General features: G+C 34.1%; 1 protein-coding gene across 1 annotated transcript; it reads right to left on the bottom strand.

The window, feature by feature from the left end:
• Positions 1-142: 142 nt before the first annotated feature.
• On the bottom strand, positions 143-17,188 carry LOC115443138. The gene is given in 20 exon segments (XM_037439649.1): positions 143-460; positions 549-890; positions 1,038-1,354; positions 1,941-2,126; positions 2,393-2,582; positions 2,746-2,927; positions 3,286-3,510; positions 3,843-3,993; positions 4,134-4,270; positions 4,629-4,779; positions 5,054-5,112; positions 5,115-5,231; positions 6,217-6,420; positions 6,873-7,010; positions 9,341-9,537; positions 10,100-10,217; positions 13,731-14,498; positions 15,248-15,491; positions 16,293-16,430; positions 16,661-17,188. Coding segments are annotated over 17 exon segments (2,847 nt in total). The 5' UTR covers positions 13,804-14,498; positions 15,248-15,491; positions 16,293-16,430; positions 16,661-17,188; the 3' UTR covers positions 143-400.
• Positions 17,189-20,636: the final 3,448 nt, after the last annotated feature.

Genomic DNA, 20,636 nt, shown 5'->3' with positions numbered 1-20,636 from the left:
GAATATTTTATTTTTACAAAACTCATAACCTTACAAAAGTTAATAAATAAAAATATTTGTATCTAATTAAACGTAAACATTCATAAAACTTGTAACATTTAAACACAATGTTAAAAACCTATAATAATTGTTTCTTTGGTATAGTCTGACATTATTTTATTCTGTTCTCATATTATAATGATAACAATGGCAGTGATATAAAAATTAATTGTTGCTTTCCGTTTTTTTTTATTATACGAGTGGAAATAAAATTTAAGTATGTAGGTACAAATACGGTTTCTATTTTTGTAAATAAAAACTTGTAATTGAATACTGTTTTATTGTTTTCTTACATTATTGAATAACTTATTGCGTAAGTCTGGTATAGGGTTGACACGTTGTTTATTGTACGCCGGATTTTCTAAGCATTGCGTGTTTGATAGAGTAGGTTGCTAGATGTGGCTGCCGTATTCTGCATGCCCTTGAGAATTGATGGAAAATAATCATCGTAATAATTCAATAATAATTTCAAACTACGGAGAGTCTTCTTCGAAAGGGTTCGTATTTACCTGATGCCCTCGATGGTCATCGTCGGAGTAAGTATACACGCTGTTGGGTGCTCCACTAATGGTCGGCAAGCCTACCGTGTTCATTGGTGCAAGCACTTGAGGACTATATTGTTGGTATTTTGTAGGGTCTTTCCCAGTGGAATTTTTTCTAATAACCGTTGTGTAAGTAGGTGAATATTTTGGTATATCTCTGATTCTCGTCGCCGCTCGATAAGTACCAAATTCGTCGGGAGGTGGAGGCAACGAAAACCCGTCCGATTGTGTTATCTCAGAATTCTCGTCGCTTAGTTCTTTTGCTAGTTTATGGCGCATTTTTCTTGGCATCGTATAGAATGTGTTCATCTGTAACAAAAAGCCATTGAAGCGGTTATTTTTTTAATTATCGTCAATAACTTGAATAGGTAAAGGTAAGTAACTGGTGGGTATCGTCAAAATATAAACCGTCGGAGGATATTTTAGAACTACCCTAAAATATTTTTTATCTCTTACCGGTCTTGGAGTGTTGTAGTTAGTGTCAGGAGGTAAATGCAAAACAAAGTGATCGCCCATTGCATCCATTTCCCTCTTTCTACTGATATTTTGCAAAGAATGCACTCTGCAATTCGGATTGCGTCGGATTTCATGACACTTGTTAACCATTTCTGGTTCCACGTCGTGCATGTAACGCGCCGAATGCATGGAACTGGTTCTTCTAACGTCGAAATTCTTTGAAGGGTATTTCGAGACTGCCTTCCGAAATGAGTCTGTGCGCCGCACATTGTACTCGCTTCCATCATCACTGTCATGGTACGTCTCGCAATTAGATTCTGGAAATTATAATTATTGTATAAATATGTATTTGAAAGAAAAAAGATTAGAAAATGCTAGGATCGAAAATCAGCTGAATTGTAGATAGCGTTAAATATTATGCCTTTTTATAGAATATGTTGGAATAAAAATGTGCTTAGGGTTTACTTATTCGGACGGACCTCGTGTGATTGCGTTGAATTACTTTAGAAATCAGTGTAAAGCAGTGATATTCGCGACTCACATAATAAAAACTTCAAAATTTTGCACTCACCTTTGGCTGTTTAAAAGTAATTTGAATACTTAATTATACATAAGGAGTGTTTCAATTAGAATTTTGTTGCTTTCCTCATATATCAATGAACGGACACTGATGAAGGTACCTACCAAATTATTTACGTGCAGGTAAGTATCTATTCTAATAAATAAAGCTGAAGAGTGTTCCTTTGAACGCGCTAATCCCGGGAACTACTAAACCGATTTTCACTTTTTATTTCTAATAGGAGTGAGAATGCTGTAAGCTACGTTTGGGGAACCGCAGGCAAAAGCTAGTAACTTATATAATTCTGACACTTTTCATTTTATCGGAAATGTTAAAAAAATCACCCTCAGTGGTGTAAGCGCAGAGCGGCGGATGTGCGTCGAGCGGGCGGGGCGGGCGGGGCGCGCGCGCCGCCTCGCCGCGCTCGTGCGCGCACAGCACCAGGCCGCACGCCGCCAGCGCCACCAGCGCCACGCCGCCGCACAGCGCCAGCGCCAGCGTCGTTATGTTCGCCACCGCGCTCCGGGTTTCTGGTATAGTAGCAATTTACATGAATCATTAATATCACTTTTGTTGCTTGATCATATTTTTTATTGCTAAGAAACGAAACGGTAAAGCGAGGGTAAGTGATATGATTACGTACACATAAATTCTAGTCTATTCTAATTGGGGCTGACATTTGGCAAGTTATGCGCTCTAGTGAAAATGATAAGTCGATACAAACAAAAATATATAAGTATTTCTTTGTGATAATTATCTTATTTTTAAAAGTAGATCTAAGTTATACGACGCTTACCTTCACTTTCAATAATAATATCATCTCGGCCAAGTTCCACTTCAGCGCTTTCTCCTTTATCATTAAAAGCTATTACAACGAATTTGTAATTTTCTTGCTTTGGGTCGGGTATCATGAACTCTGGTTCCACGTTAGTTATTGATACTAGATGTTGTTCTGAATCAGTTTCCTTTACAATAAATTTAAATTTCTGTAAAGAAAACAAAATCAACATATAAAATTATTTTATCTATATAATCAAATGCATTCGGTCTGGGCGTTTATTCCTGGATTGTTAAACATGACACACGCCAAAAAACATTAGATACTTACCAGTAATGAGATTAAAAATTTGGCTATAAGTTTACACAAACCTGTGGTAGACCACCATCGTGTCCCTTCTCGCAAGTGACCATAATTTCCTGATTTCTAGTTTTTACTGCTGCGCAATTTGTAGGTGGACGTGGAATTGTCTCGTCGGTCACCAAGAAAGAGCACGGAGTGTGTGGTGAGCCTTTCGAAGGAATGTTGTTCAGTCCCCAACAGAAAATAGTGTCTGAAAACAGAACGATCAGTATTATAAACGTACTTATATGTTTATAATACATATATTCCATTAATACTTAAATATATCTACTTCTTAATATATAAAACCTGATACGAATGCGAAAGTATTTATGTCTAATTATTTTTTGGTCAAACTGCCGAACTAATTTTAACTTAGGTAGCAGAACGCTAAAGAAGACGTTTAAACTTAATTTTACTGAAACTAATGAATGATTATTAAACATTAAACTCGTTAGTGGCGTGCAAATAAACATCCACACCTGACCCCTGTAAATGTCCGGTCAAAAGAAATACTAAGATTATCCATCGTATTACATTCAATCATCGTTCAAGTGTAAATAACTTACTATACGAAGTGTCATTTGGCCGTTGAAATAATAAAGTGTTGTCTTCCGTCTCGAGCGTAGTGTGAGGATGGTTCCGGAGCGTACTGGCATTAACGGATTCATTGACTACTACCCAGCGGTAGGCCGACGGCTCGGGATTCCCCTTCACGATGCACGTCAAATTTATAGACTCGTTTTCTCCTACACCGTACTCGATTGTACCGTCGTTTTCGCAGTACGTTGGGTCTGGAATATATTATTTCGTCATTTGCTTACGTTATGTAAATATACAGCAGTATCGCTAAAAAGTTGTGCGGTTAGTATACTTGGGTTAACTGAATAAAAAAATATCAATTTATTTATTAATTCAAATGTGTATAACTTAATATTAGGAATAACAATAATTTTGCTAACAGAGAGCGAACAAGTTTGTACATAAACTTTTAAATTTCCTTAACTCTAGGTCAATCTTCAGATTTTAGTGTAATGTATTTGAAAATTATACTTGTAATATATTTAAACTGCAGTACGTTTTTTACATTTTCAGTAAAAGTGTTAGTTTAGTGGTAAATTCTTACATGTAACATCGATGATTAGAGGTTCGCTGTAGGAGGAGCCCTCGTCGCTTGTCGCAGCACAAACATACTCGCCCGCATCAGATTCCTTAACGTCCACTAGGTCTAGAACTCCTTGAATTTTATCAGTATCCACGTTTGACAAAATATCATCCTGAAATTCATAACAGTATTACTTAAGTATATAAAGATTAATAAAATATTTCAGTTTGGATTTTTATAAAGCAAGATATTTCTAAACAGTGCGCACCTTTTTGGCTAGAAGTGATAAAATAACATTTTAAAAGGAAATACCTCATGAAACCAAATGAGTTGGTACACTGATGGATTGGCTTTATAATTGCATGCCAATGATACATCCGAACCTTTGACAACTGCCAAGGTGCCGTTATCTACATCCGCCTCTACTTCTATTTTTAATATAGGTGCATCTGAAACAGATTTTTAATTGATTAATTCAACAAATCATTCATAATGTGTCATCATTATAAACAGGACAACTAGTTTACGATGCAATTATAGTTTGACAGCGGTATAATCATGTTGTGATCTCATAAGGCGCACCCACATATTATGTTTTATAGCGAAACTGTGTAAATAATTTAGCAACCCAGTACATTATTTTTTAAACGCTACCTTCTGTGTGCACGAGTTTATAAATCTGTATTAGAGATGCATCAAAATTTAATACTATTATTTTAGTTTATGGTCTTGTAATAAGTAGAAAATGCAGACTCAATCTTAGTCTGCATTTCATGCAAAAATATATTTTTGCAAATTAAAACTCACATAAAACAGTAAGTGGCAGGCCTTGTGCACATATAAAGCTGTCATTCCCTCGCAAATAGGCTGGCGCGCAGCAGGTTATCCGCGACTCATCGTGCTCTTGGCTTATAGTCAACACAACGTCGCTGACCACCAACCTCTGGGACGGCTCTTTCTACAAGTGTTTAACGATTAGCATTTTTGGAAATGAAGAAATTTAACAACATCGGGTAGTAAATTTATTAAATATTACAGGGAGACCATGGTAGTTAGTACTTATACATTGTAAGACAGTATCTACCTTAGATTTATTCACGTTTCAAAGGATACAAAAACAAATTTTGATTTAATTTATCAATTGAAAATCGGACCTCCGAATATGTGTACGTTGCCAGTAAATCAAAAAAGTATTATTCAAAAATGTTTTTTTTTTTATAAAACGCGCTTACGGTAACGTTTTGCTCCAAATTGTAGAGGTGTGAGTCATTAAGCTGCCACGTGAGCGGGGCGGCGGTCGCGCGCCGAGCACTCGGCACTGAAGCCGGAGCGCGTCCCCAGCACGGACTCGGCCCTGCACGCTGCCCGACGCGCCGTCTTCCACGCGCAGCGACACCAGCTCCGGTGGTACTGGTCGTCATAAATAACTACATACCAGACTGCACCACATGATTCCCCGCGAAAAGCTCAAAAAACTGTTGTTATTTTTAGAGAATTACTTGACAACCAATTGTATCATTACAGAAGTTATTCAAGCATGTACCTAGGTGGATACTTCTACAATCCAAGGATATCGTCGGGCACATAGAAAAAACAAGCAATTTCCTTGTTATTTCGATTGTATTATTATGGTTACAGACGTGTAAGATGTTATGAACTTTACAGATATGTAAAAGATTTTATTCATAAAATATTATTTATATTTCTTCATAATCATTAGTATAGGTTTTTTCATACTTCGTACTTTAGAATTGTAACTTAATTGAAAGTGGCTATTGACTGGTTTTAAAGTAAGTTGATATTAAAATACGTTTTTTGGCCTGATTTTTTTATCAGACCGATATAAAAGATTATACTATTAAGACCAGTGTACTATAGATGTTTAATACATCTATCAATACTAAAGAAATCCTTTTGAATAGAAAGTTTAGTTGATTTGTTTTATTTAGTCAACAAATTGCACAGTCATATATGGGTACATATAGTCAGTGTATGAATCGATACAAAAAATAATAACTTTCTAATTTAGCGATAGTATCAGATATGACGAAGCAGCTTATACATGTTAGTTATTTGCTTAATGAAGATGTGAAAATAAGCTCACTAAGAAATTTATAATCAGCCAGGCATTCTTAGTATATATCAGTATGTAATTTTGTTTTAAAACCTCATCTACAAATAAATAATTAGGCGGGTCCTCAAAATGGAAAGAATAATGTAACAAACAAAATGCTATGTCTACGTATACAAAGTGTATCACATCTATTGAGATCGTCGGATCGGATTGCAATTTGTAATATAACCAAATAGGTATCTATGCGTTCAGTCACATACAAAATTGCATCAGCTAAGGTCCAAGATGCACGACGTGCGTCTGAACATCAATGCTACTTACAGTACATATCAATGACGACGTCAATGGAAAGCGGTGCGGTTTTCTCATTGTTCTGCGCGTAGCATGTGAGTATGCGGCCGTGATCCTCGCGTCGGAGAGGCCCGTACATAATGTCACTCCTTACGCGATGTTCCGACAGCGGAGTTGATGTGTTCTTTAATAACCGTTGCTCGGTCCACCATGATAGCGTGGCTTGAGGCTTACCTTTGTGATAACAAACAGATAAATTTATGTTCAAACTGCTCTCTTATTGGTATTTATAAGACTAACGAGACAAAACTAATAAATAGACAACTCCAAAAGAACCATTATTTCTAATCACTCTTAGGAGTGATTAATGCAGTATTCTTGTTCCCTCTGCCATCATCTCGGTCCAATGTGTGGACGACGTACGTACCTTTTACAAACATAATGCAGAGAGGGTTTATCTTTCTCATAATCTGCTGCCTGTCTGTTATTCTGGGCTTTGACAGGGTTCCGACAGGAAGATCCAGTTGACGCAAAGCGTTTTAGAAAAAATCATACAATGTCAAAAGCGTTGTCTGACCTGGGAATCGAACCCACGACAGGATGAAGCGTTAGTAATACAACTATTTACGATACCATGAATTAATTGTATTATAATATGGTGTCATCAATAAAGGATGGGTAATTACCTCCAAAAGCAACACAAAAAAGATGAACAGTTTCGCCAACGTAGTAAGGTCCTAGATTTCGACTGACGTTGACGCCAGCGGTCGCCTTTGCAATTTCTGTGCTATTATCATGCACCACCCACAATACACGTGGCGGTTCTGTTGATTTAAAAAAGAATAATTAAATAATACGTTTAGGGTCACCAAAAAATCTTATTTGTTAAAGTACATAAATAACCTACATCTAACAACCTCTTGTTATGGTAATATCTATTGTTTCGTTTTCGATAACTTATAGGTAATAAATATAGTGTAATGTAATATAATTTTCTATGGCTTATAATTTTTTTAAATCTAAAACCATGGCTACCATTATCTGAATTTTTCAGTACATTTTAAGAAACTATTCGCAAAAATTACAGATTGCCGGGGAATGCTGTCTGATCAATACTTTCTTAGCATATACATATAGTGCCCCTGGTCTAGTGGCCGTTTAGAAATTTATGGTTAGAGAAAGATTAGCTGCAAATTTAGGCACAAGACACACTGGGTAGGCACGTTCCTTGATAGAGATATGCACCTTTGGTCAAGGGGCTCCAAGCACCCCATTAGGAAACATTCATTTAGTAATTGCAGCTTCACTCATGAAAAAAAGAAGTGCAATAACCACACAATTAATACACATAAGAGAAACAAAATTGTTTTTGGGAGTGAAAGTTTTAAATCTTGGTTCACGTCAAATGATAAAAGGCGATAGGTTAATTAAGTAACCCTGAGAATTGCTGAATATGGAATGACCTCTCTTAACGAGAGCCAATATGTATGACTAAACAGGATCATATCATTATTTTGCCACAGAACATGATTAATACAGCTATAAATAACACAGCACATACAGTAATACAAGCGGTATGACACGTTACCCGCGTGGAAATGGTATGCTCTAGGTATACGTATGTTCATATGCAATGTAGAGACACCTGGGGTATGCGCTGCGTTTAACGAAGATAATGTCCTATATTTCCTGGAATTGATAAAGAGTAGGTATGTCAACTACAGAACGTAAATTTTATATACAATTATCTATAGAGAAATATTCTATAATCAAAAGAACTCGTATGATAAATATTGTTTTGGGTTTGCCATCGTCGCGTCGAGTTTTTATGTTGGTTAATCGACACACTAATCAATAATATTTTTTTGCCTATATAAATGTACTGTTTTCACTTTCATTACTTTATCGTTCACAATACAGCATCATACTAGGTTGCGATGACGCAAAACTAATTTGCATGTTAATATTGTTGTAATGTTTACGTCGCGCAATGGTTTAATAAATGGAGCGAATGGTTCCGGCGCTGTCAGCATCCTCATTAGCCGGCCCTCCAATTAGCCGAAGCGCGGCTGTTATTTCGCTGGATAGGTAAACTCCGATGCATTTTGTTCGTTTGTAAGCTACGGACTTGTTACAAAAATAGATAGCGATGCGATCGACTATGCCGTCAATATTGGATGGACAAGCATCTTTTATTGAGAATATGAATTAATAACGTTATCTAGACTACTGTACTGTACGTACTTAAGTACATGTAGTTTTATAATTCACGCTTTCATCTAAAGGATAGGTGAAGAGACAACTAGTGAATCCAAAATCCATAAATTATTTTTTGATTTGATTATTTTTTTTGCTTTGACGGGAAGCTCGTCTCGTGTTCGCCTGATGGTAAGCGATATCGCCAATAAACGGTAGAAACACCATCCAACACCTTGAATTACAAAGTATTGTTTGGTATTCCTCTGCGCTCGCCATCCTGAGACATGAGATGTTAAGTCTTATTATGTCCAGTAATTACACCGGCTACAGTGCCCTTCAAACTGGAACACAACAGTGAATAAAGACTGCTTTTTGGCGACAGAAATAGACGTTGCGGTGGTTCCTACCCAAACACACTCTCACATATGAGAAACCTGCCACCACCACCAAATTCTGTACTTTGCAAATAATCGGGCTGATAGAATGTCCCAACTTATATCAGGCGAAAATTTAGAATTAGGTTAATAAAGGATATACTATATTATTATATAATCTGCCTTCATATAAATGCATTTGTTTTGGAGAAATGTGCATGTAGTCTCTATTATGGTGGTAATATTATTGTCTAGGAAGGACCTACTACCTTTTGTAATCATTCCATTACGTTAATTTGAGCCATTACGTTAGTTTCCAACAACGGCAGAGAAAATCATGCCTTTATCTAAAGACTCTAAAATCTATGTTGTATTTACCTATAAACGAATGGACTTATAACTAACTACATGTCTGTGAGTCCATACATGTAAGTACTACATATTCTACATAGGTAATAACGTATTAAAGAACTATTTATATACGGTTATTCTCTCCAAAGATATTTATTAGCCACCTACGTGAGATATGACATTATATTCTAAATTTAATTACGAAAATAAAGACATATACTTAATCTTACCAATGACTAGAAGCTGGACATACGTCTTGTGGGCAGGACTTGATGCAAAATCAGCTAAACAGTGGTATAGTCCCGCATCAGAAGGGCGCACCGTGATGATTTGTAGCTTGTCGAGGCCGAGGGAGTCCGCAGTGAGCAGACGATACCGGTCACCGTGCGTGGACGAGGTAATTCCTGCTCCCTCCCGGAGGTCTCGACTGCTGGTACAAATTATATTCATGTTGGATTATTTCCCTGTATCAAGTAGGTGTATAACACACAAACACCTATAATATAATAATATGATATGTGCAATAGTGTATGATGCCCCACTGTTGGCCACGGGCCCAGGGCCTAAGCTTGGTAGCAGTGCCAGCAATGTCAATAGGAATACTTTGACCTCTCGTCCACGGTCTATCACGCTGATGAAACGTGGATTGCGGGACTTTGCATATCCGTTAATTATTACGGACAATGCTCACATCGCATCCTAATACCTTCATAACTGAGAAAGGATACAGGTGTCCAAACGACGTGAAACGTGACTTAATTAACTACGTACCTTATTAGCTGGATCACAATTCCCAACCAGTGACATTCATCACAGTAGTGAGTGTTTCTATAGTGATAGCGTCTTCTTTTCAATAGTTTTCTTTATAAAATGTGAATTATTTAAACTTGTGCTTAAATTATATTTAAATTGATCATTCTATTCATAAAAAGAAATAAAAAGCAGTTCCTATTACGTAGACGTATAAATATATAAATGATCAGATATACCTGTAAAATGCTGTTGAAGAATTATTTTTGTACCAAGCTAGTATCGTTAGTCTGTCATCCTCTTTCTCAGCAGTGACGTTACAAGGGAGTTCCGCACTGTGTCCTAATACGGCTTCCACTAAAATTACAATACACATTTATTTTTAATGCATTTTAATTTATGGCTGGGCATAGATCACATGATTAACGATAGAAATTGCATAAAATTTTGAGATTCAATTCACTATGCACATAGGGTTTCCATATAAGTCGCGTCTTGGTAAAATTGGATCCGCATTGTTTATTGATGCTGCCAAACAGCAGTAAGCAAGCAAACTTAGCGTAGGTTACAAGATGCTAAGCGCGTTGCGGTGTTATGACCTAGATCCTACTACGTAATTGAAAGTTCTAAGTACACACATTTTGTAAGCCAAGTTTTAGGTACGCACTGTAATTCATATCATCAATCAAAAAAAGAACCATTATATATGGACAGGTCACAAATCATTAAATAAAATTGTAGAGTCAGCTGCTTCCTCTAAAATACGCACGCAAATTATAATCAATTGGAACATAATTTTAGAAAGTTAAGTACCATCAATCATTTGCTTTAGAACATTATTATATAAATTAAGATTATTATGAGTTAATGACCAATATAAGGCGTGTCCAATCGACGGAAGTTACAGAATTATGCCGATAGAGCCGCCACCTCTCGCTGTTTGATCCGGTATCTACGATATTCGAGACCTCGTATGTTTGTAGGTGGTATGTTTTTCGTATAATATGAGATTTGACCAGCTCAATTTGCAAGAATGTGTTTCAGTTTGAATGGATGTGTAGTGTGCAATGTCTGTAACATTTCCTTTGTTTTAAACTTTCCAATGCACGAGTTATTCTTCTAACTAAGTAGGCTATTCAAAACAGCGGTCTTTTTATGATTGAAGGAGTGAAATAACGTCATATAGGTGGTCTTACCAAATCCCGAAAAAGGCAAGTTGTTGGAAAAAAATCTTATCTAAGGTTAAAGAATTTTATTCTCAATATAATATGTATATATATGAAATGATACCTATATATATATATAGGTTATATATATATATATATATATATATATATATATATATATATATATATATATATATATAGTAGTAAGCTAGTATATATATATATATATATATATATATATACTAGCTTTTGCCCGCGGCTCCGCCCGCGTTATAAAGTTTTTCAGGGTAAAGTTTTCCGTTATAAAAGTAGTGGTTTCCCGTGAGCCTATGTTCTTCTCAGGGTCAAACTGACTCCATACCAAATTTCATCTTAATACGTTGGGTAGTTTTTGAGTTTAACACGTTCAGGCAGACAGATGCAGCGGGGGACTATGTTTTATAATATATTTTTTAGAACTTTTTAAGAGGAACAATCCCGTCATACATCATTGTTGCATAACTTTAACCGTTTACGCAGCGCACGCAACGGAAGTTCTCAAAACTAATAAATTGTCCCCGTGTTTGCAACATGTTTCATTACTGCTCCGCTCCTATTGGTCATAGCGTGATGATATATAGCCTATAGCACTCCACAAATAAAGGGCTATCCAACACAAAACGATTTTTTCACTTCAAACTGGCAGTTCCTGAGATTAGCCATTACTGTTCCGCTCCTATTGGGTATAGCGTGATGATATATAGCCTATAGCACTCCACGAACAAAGGGCTATCCGACGCAAAAAGATTTTTTCAGTTTGGACCAGTAGTGCCTGAGATTAGCCATTACTGCTCCGCTCCTATTGGGTATAGCGTGATGATATATAGCCTATAGCACTCCACGAACAAAGGGCTATCCAACGCAAAAAGAATTTTTCAGTTTGGACCGGTAGTTCCTGAGATTAGCGCGTTCAAACAAACAAACAAACAAACAAACTCTTCAGCTTTATATAATAGTATATAGAAGTATAGATTATAGGTATCATTACAATAGTATCGTTAAGTCTTTACGTTGCCGATATAGAGACCGTTAACTATAATATCAAAATACAACCCTTGTACCCTTGCCGCTGACTGGTGCATTAGTATTCTAGTTTATGTACTTACCTACCAACTTACATATTATGAAGTGTTAAAAACTACTACAATCCAAAAAATAAGTTCTCTGCTGTATCTTCGTTACTCAAACACCAACATGTTTAATATAATCGTATGTTAAAGTTATGCTGGATCCACCACAAAAAGAATCCTTAAAATCATATTTGATTCCGATGAAATCTCTTGTGCATTTTCGAAGTTCAAGGTTAAACAACGATGTTCTAAATACGGTAGTATCTTGAAACTATAGCCTACCTATTGAACCCAACACAAAACATCAAATTCCTTTTTGATTTTGAGGAGCTACTCTCTGCCTCTTCAAAGTCAAAGGTTTCTATACCAATTAAATCATGCTGGGACCGTTCCGAACCTACGCGAAACCCTAGAAAAAACTAATTATTTAAATCGGACCACGGTGTAAAAAAATATCTTCTTATTTTCTATATCTATCTTCTTATAATATTATTCTCTTTTTATTTAGTTGGAGTCAATGCTTATCAAATATTTATGCAAGAATTATATTCAAGAACTTTTTTATACATTTGTGTAGATTCTATGTTTTAATATGGCGGGGTGCGGGGGAGGGTAAAAGGTCTAGAAGAAATTGGGGACGTAATACGTATACTTACGTAACGTAATACCAGATTTCACTTAAAATTGTTTACCAATTTACACGTGGAAACATTGTGGTACTGCAAAATGTATACTAAAAGCCTTTCAAAATTTGAACTTTCATTTTGCGCGCGCCCGGCGCCTTTGGTGGCAAATTATGTATTGGAAAAACATACATAACGTAACTTGTTGGGGATCATCAGAAAATAATTTATTCTCAATGTTGGATGTATGTACCTGGACGAAATAAGTTTGAGATCCTAAGGCGTAGTCATAGCGCACATGTTAGAGCACCAAGACGCAGGTGTATTAGTAGAATTTCGGAAAACTGTACTTAGATATTTATCATATTTTGTACGTTATTTTTTTAGTCCTGTTCATGTTTTCGCATTATACATTAAAGAGCACCGATATCCCAATACAGGTCTAATATTATTATAATGCTTGAAACGTTTTCCAGCTATAAGTATTGTGATTTGTCAGTTGTAAGCAATTAATACTGTATTTCAAATTAATAGAATATTACCTATCATCATTTTATAAATACCACTAAGTAGGTTAGTAGGTACCTTATCTGTCCGTGAAAATCTCTTCAAATATTATTCAGCATTTTACACAGATTACCATGGGGAAATACGTACCTACGGGTTGTTAAACCTTGATTTGATTACAATAACTTATCCTCTATGAACAAAATATTAGGTCAATTATTATAATTTTTTTAATACGGACACTTAAAATTCCGTAAGTTTTAATGAATGGACACTATAAATATCTGAATAGCAATTTATTATAACATAGGCGGTACTAATTGGTTTAGTAGTCAACGTGAAATTTGAAAGCTTTTATAAATGGTCCAAGAAATAAATACCTATATGTATTCAATTAAATGCAAATAATATTGAGCAGATCCAAGAGCAATAAATAAAGTTTATAAAACAATGTGGTATTCTTACCGGTTTCAAAAATATCCTGCGCACAGATAGTTTTCGATAACAGAACAATAAAAATATATATAAAACTATTCATTTTTACACATCGCCACTTTCATGTAAAGCCATAATAAAATCGAAGTTCAAAATACGGCAAGTCGAAGAGGGCACGTCCCGATTGGGCGCGAGCAACGGACACGCGATTCAATTGGCGCACTCGACCACAATAAGCAGGATCGTCGGTCCAGGGAGCGCGGGACTCCGCTACCGGCCGGCGCGTACGGCTCGGCCGCTTCCGGAGCGCCCCGCGTGTGACGTCACGCCCGTTGCTCAAACACCGCCAGCCGCCCGATCAACCATCATTTACCTTACACTTTTTAATTGGTGAGGTCAAAACAATTGGGTCACCTTTAGATTTATTTATTGTGTAAGCTGGGAAATGGGAATTTATATCCGGTCCTCATTATTTTCAGCTTATGAATGATTTCTAGATTTATTTTGAACTATACCAAGTTTACGAAATGCAGAAGTAAAGATTTCATTTACAAAATTAAGCACGCAGGGAATAATAAATATTAAAGTAAGACATAAATTATGAAAAGTTTAATCATACGTAATATGGTTTTTAAATTGACAAACGTAGGAATATAATATCAGGTAAGGTGTGAAAAATGTTCAGAGTTGTTTTAGTGATTTCACAAACATTATTGCCAATATTGCTATAGCTGCACTGCCAACAGTTCCGACAATAAGCTTCTTTGTTTTTTTATTACTTTTCTCTTTGAGCAAAACCTAAAAAATACATAAAACATTTAAAAATTAAGTGAAATATATATATCTAATTAGCCAAGACCAGGATATCTCTGGCTCGATCGCGGAAATGGAACAATCAGAATAAAGTTTGATCGCAACACTCTGGAGATAGCTATAGGGATTTTTTATTAATTTTGATCATTAGGTACCAGTTATCCCAATTCGAAGAAATATATTTAGGGGGTACAAAAACTTCGACATTTGACTCCTTAAAATGATGTTGCTGCATTTGTATAGTTATTAAATAGTAAAATTTTAGGTTCGATTACCAGATCAGCAAAAATGAATTTGTGAATATTTAAATTTGAAACCAATGACGTCATAAGTTAAATATAAATTCGGCATAGCAGGATGTACTAGTTGCATCTTTTCTTATCACTGGAGATAAGTGTGCATGAGGTGTGAGCTTATATTGTATGTAACATAATGTTTAAAACACAGATAAAAAATTACAAGATCAGTATAATGATCTCATTAGTATAGTAATATCTCATCTCATTATGATACAATTTCATAATTCCAGTACCATCAAAGAATGAAAAATTCTAGTTGGCTACCATTATTGTTGTACTGCACCATACTTAAAAACTCATATTTGCGTTGCAAATAAAAACATATTTGATTTCTCTTATACTTAGGAATTAAAATCTTAAACAGTCATCCCCAATTGTACCACAAACCTGGATGAGTTCCTTCACTAAATAAATCCATTGTTAAGGAATGCTTACCTTGAACTGAGTGTGCAATGCAATGTCCATTGAATTTAAAATATTAGTAATTTCACTCAATGTAGATAGGGATATGTCTGAGGCGATTTTCTCTTTGTGAAGCAGATAATCTGATACTTTGTTGGCCTTTTTTAAAGCCAAAGTATTTGCTAACATGCTTAGATATATTCTGTACAAGTGTTGTGAACTGTCTTCAAGAATCTCAATTATTTCCATAGCTCCAAGATTATTTTCCGGTCTTGATCTATAAAATAAATGGTTGCTTTATATAATATGCATATATATGGCTAATAGTTAATAACACAGGTCTTTAGTGTTGATGTCCTGGACTATAATAACTTAAATTGTTATTGTCTACCATGACACATAAAATAGTTGTCTTTATTTTTTGAATATTTCATTTTTATATCATAGCTCCAATTTAACAAATTGCTGGCTCGCTATCACAATGTCTATATAAAATTTCACTTATTTTGGAAAAATCTTAATTAAAGTTCTCATGTTGGTAAAAATTACAAAAGACAATAAATCATGGTTCGCCCTTTATTTATATTTCAGGATTATTGGAAATTTTTACTGAAATATACAAATAATTATGTTACACATATACTTAATTCAATTTGTGCAAAAATATGACATAGAATGTTGTTAGCTTTAGTGATCCAGCAAAATGTTAAGAGTCACAAATTGATCTACCTAAACTTGCATCAGTAACTACTTTAAAGAAATAACTAATTACAAATTGAATATGAACATTTTCCTGGGCTTGGCGTTATATGGGTGACATGATGGTACAAATGGTTGGTTTAATTTGCTATTATATTTACTATTGTAACATATTAAGTAAAAATATACCAAAAAAAAACATGTGAATCTCACACAAGTTTTAACTGAATGTTACTGAGGACTAACTTTGTTTTTGAGGAAGGTCCAGCAACCACATACTTTTTTTAATTCAGAGCAAGTATATGGGTCACAATATATTAACTATGATAATGTACATTCTCAAAACAAATTCTTTAACAGTATTTAGTTAGTTACTTACACTGGTAATTCCTCATAGAGTGGCAAATTTTTTATTTCATCTAGAATTCGCTGCCTCAGTTCTTGATCATCTACTCCAAGGTTTAAAAGGTCTTCATCTGCGAGTTCAGTTAGTGTGGATTGGCCAATATTTTTCCTTCTAAGAGAAACAAGTATTTTTCTATTTTAATAAATTTATTAAGAGTGATAAAGTCACGATAGAGAAAATTATGGAGATAAGACAAAACTTATTTTCTAAACTGCTGAAGAACAATTTAATGTCCAATCATGTAAGTTTTTCGGCAATCGCTGAAGTGCAATAAAAAATATAAATTTGGTATTTAATACTTTAATTATTAACCAAATAAACTTTTCAGGTTTCATACATACTTAAATATTTTGATAAATTTTTCTGCGCCGGCACCTATTAGTAAAGCGCTGACTGTGACATCAAATTCTGTGGGATCTATTTTATTAGCGGTAGAAATTACTGAATCCGTATTATCTTGCTCAACCATTTTTCTATTTTTCCTTTGTTAATGTTTATGAAAACAAATAACGAATTCACTGCCTAGCGCCGACAACGAAAGGCATATTTCAATTTCAATTTGTTGTGATTGGCGATGGAACATTCAATTCAATTCAATTTTTAAATTGTGGCTCCATCGTTGGCAGACGATGATTTTGCCAATGTCAAAGTTGAAAGTAGGAAAAGTTACGGTAAATTTTTATGGGTCTAATATGATGGAACACAGAGACCAATAAACTAGAGAGACGGTTAACTTCATACATTGATTTTAACACGATAAGGAAACCCACACTAGCATGCGTTTCATGTCTATATTATGTTATACAATTAATTCATGAATAGTTGGAACTCTCTTTCTTTCCCGGGTGAAAACCTATGACCCTTATTATTCTCACTTACACACAGGTTATGTTGAAAAATAAATATGGCCGTAGTACTAGAGACGTAGCCGTATTGAAAATCGATATTTTTCCGAATATACCGATTTTAAATAATTAAGGATGTGCTTAGGCTGGTTTCACACTAATACAAAAAATCGGTTATCGATTTGCTACAGTGAGTACACGGCGTAAAATGTAGTGTCACGTGTTTACCCATTTAAAATATTGACAAATAAAATAAAACAACTTTTCTTATCTAAATATAAAGATTTATTAGTAATGTTTTCATTACTTTTCACGCCCAATTTACCATAATTTCAGAATCTACCGATAGCCAGCGAAAATAATTTTTTACTTAAAATTGCAGCCCGTATAATTGCATTTTCTGTTCAATAAAATAAAATATAGGTAAACAAAGTTATTGTACTTATGATACGTTTAAAACAAATCAAATAAATTAATGAACAAACCACTGAGTCACTACAGACGCTAAAATTTAAAAATAATTGATATATAAAGGATAAAACGAAAGAAGTCAGCTCGGGCCGACAGGACAAAAGGTATATGATATAATCTTAATAAAATAAAAGGAATGCATCACGATCTTCGCCGTCGAAGAATACAATATAGGCCCCTACCTAGCTAATCCACCAGCCTTCACTAGCTACCTAAGAGATGACTCACCCTCAAGAAGAAAGCGCAGAAAGAAACTCCCGGCTTATTTTTTGTCATCAATTACCAAATATTTTTATAGATGTTGTATACAAAGTAGTCACATAGCTTATATAAGGTGGTGCACGGATTAAAAACATGGACTGGCATAAAGCAAATACATAAATAGTGCACACCGCTCAGCCGCTTACATTTACCAACATAATTTTAATTTTCATCATTACAATTCAATATTATAAAGGCAAATGCAACAACATGATTTTTGGTTGTCTTCCACTTATTAATATTTTGTCATATAAATCAACAATAACTTACAAGAAACAAAATTGGATTGCATATAAATTTAACAGTAACAATTTACATAAAATTAAAAATAATGACAATACAATGACTGACTAGTGGCACATTTGAAAGAAAAAATTACTACAAAGGACAAAAATGTTAGATATATTATCTTCACAACATGATTTTAACTAAAAAGGTAAAATTAATATTTTTGTACATAGTAAATGAATAGAAATATGAACTATTTTGGAAACATAAACATTTTTATTTTTACCGTGTTCAAGCATAATTATGCATATGAGATTTTAACAACGGCTTGCTTAACAGTTAGCAAAATTAAGATAATTGTGAAGACTAGCACTATAATTTTACACAATATAAAGAGCCATACTTAAGCTATTCACTATTATACACTATGCATTAGGTATAATAACTAATCTAACAACACAAAACTAAGAATTTATTTGAATATGATTATTCTCTCACGAAAAGCATTCCATGCATAATTTAACATTTTGCAATATCATATAATGGCACATTTGCTACTAAAAATGCTACAAAATACAGAAAATGTTGAATACATTATAATGAAAATATAATATTAAATTAAAGGTAAAATTACTAATTCTGCACAATGTAAATCAATAAAAATATGAACAATTTGGGAAACATACACATAATACTTTTTGTAGAAATGTAATTTATTTACTTGACAATTATCTGGTAGGCTCATTTTAGGTTGTACAAGCATAATTATGTATATAAGATTTTAACAACTATTTGCTTAACAGTCACCATAATGAAGATTATTTTAAAAACTACTATGATTTTATACAATAAACAGAAAGCATAATAGCTAATTTAAAACCACAAAAATGTGGGTAATACACTTTAAAAAACATCAATTTCATTTGCAAAAATCGTAATAATTGTGGACAAAATACTATGAAGAACTTTAATTAAGTGAGATTAGGAACTACGCCTTCTTTTAGATCTATAACTCAATCCTTTTGTGACTTTCTCACGGATTAGAGTTTCCATTTCTATATCTTTAGGCCTTGAATCAATATTATTCATTCTATTATTAAAATTAATACACCACTGCTTAACTTGCATTCTAACTATGTAGGACCAAAAGCTTTAATAACATCTGTTTTGTGAATATTACAGTTGTACCAAGTAGTGTCAATATATTTTATTAAATTACTTATTAAGTCAGAATAAATATAAACACTGCAAAGAAATGGCATCATCTTGTCAATAATGTAAATACTCTGCCAGACCATTTGACTAAAATTATTAGAAGGATAACATAACCTATCTACATTGGAACTATATTCTCTTAAATTAATTAATTCGTGAAATGACTCTCTGAGATAATAGTGCTTTTGTACAATTATCACAATCTTTGCAGTTCAAATTGGACATCAAAACGACAAACTGCACCAGCAATATATGGTACAGACTTATGTTGGAATATATTCTCGTTAGGTATAGAAATTTCTATAAAGTTAGTTTCATTACATTGAAGACTATCAGTGTATGAACCATATTTTTGGTGGCTGACTAAATGTTTAATGTTCCCAACATTTTGTCATCATCATCAGAACAATTAGTGTATAAAGATTTACCGGTAGTAATGTTGTTAATCAACAAGGTTTTAAAAGCCGATACAAAATGAGTACAATTAGGATTTGTACTAAAATTACCATGTGCCCTTATTTGACCAAAAAAGTTTTCTATCGGATCTTGATTAAGACGTCTAAGACTTAAAAATTTAACACCATCAATTCTCAGCAGATCTGACCACAAATGTTTTATTGTTTTATATTATGTTCAAAATGCTTCAGTGATAAAGGCTTCCTTTCCTTTCATTGGAAGCGTCAAAGCGCATTGAAGCTAGCTTTTCACAGCATCATTCCAGAATGCAATGTGCCGAATTATATGAAAGAGCATGTTTTAACTTATTCCCATAATGACCAAAACCATTTAAACTATCAAACAAATTATTTATAAAAGAAGAATTTCTGCTGTGAACAAACCATTTCCAATGTCTTTATTTAAACTTATGTAATCATGATCCTGAGAGATAGCAGAGACTTCATCTGGATTTCTAGTGATGTAGCCACTTGCCGGCTAAAACTTGGGCTGCAAATTTGACCTGAAATGTTAATAATATAAATAATATATTAAATTAATAAATGAACGATTTTAATCATGGTATGATTATTTAATCTGTTATGAGCTTAAAGATATTTAATTAAATGGCCCAAAGAAATTGATATTCTGGCCAATACTTTCACAAGAATACGGCAATTTAACATATTATATTAAGGTTTTTTTATGACAATTGTTGTACATTATGCCACAAGTTGTGAGTGGTTAATTTAATCACAGAATACGATTTATTGGAAACATGAAAGGAAAAGGATCAGTAATGATGATATAATTTTATTTCCTGATGATAAGTACGGTACTATTCTCTGAGAAAACTCAGTTA

The sequence above is a fragment of the Manduca sexta genome, chromosome 17, assembly GCF_014839805.1.
Source record: "Manduca sexta isolate Smith_Timp_Sample1 chromosome 17, JHU_Msex_v1.0, whole genome shotgun sequence".
In the NCBI taxonomy this organism is placed as follows: Eukaryota; Metazoa; Arthropoda; class Insecta; order Lepidoptera; family Sphingidae; genus Manduca; species Manduca sexta.
Note: the sequence above shows the minus strand (reverse complement) of the source record. Positions and strands in the feature narration are given on the sequence as shown.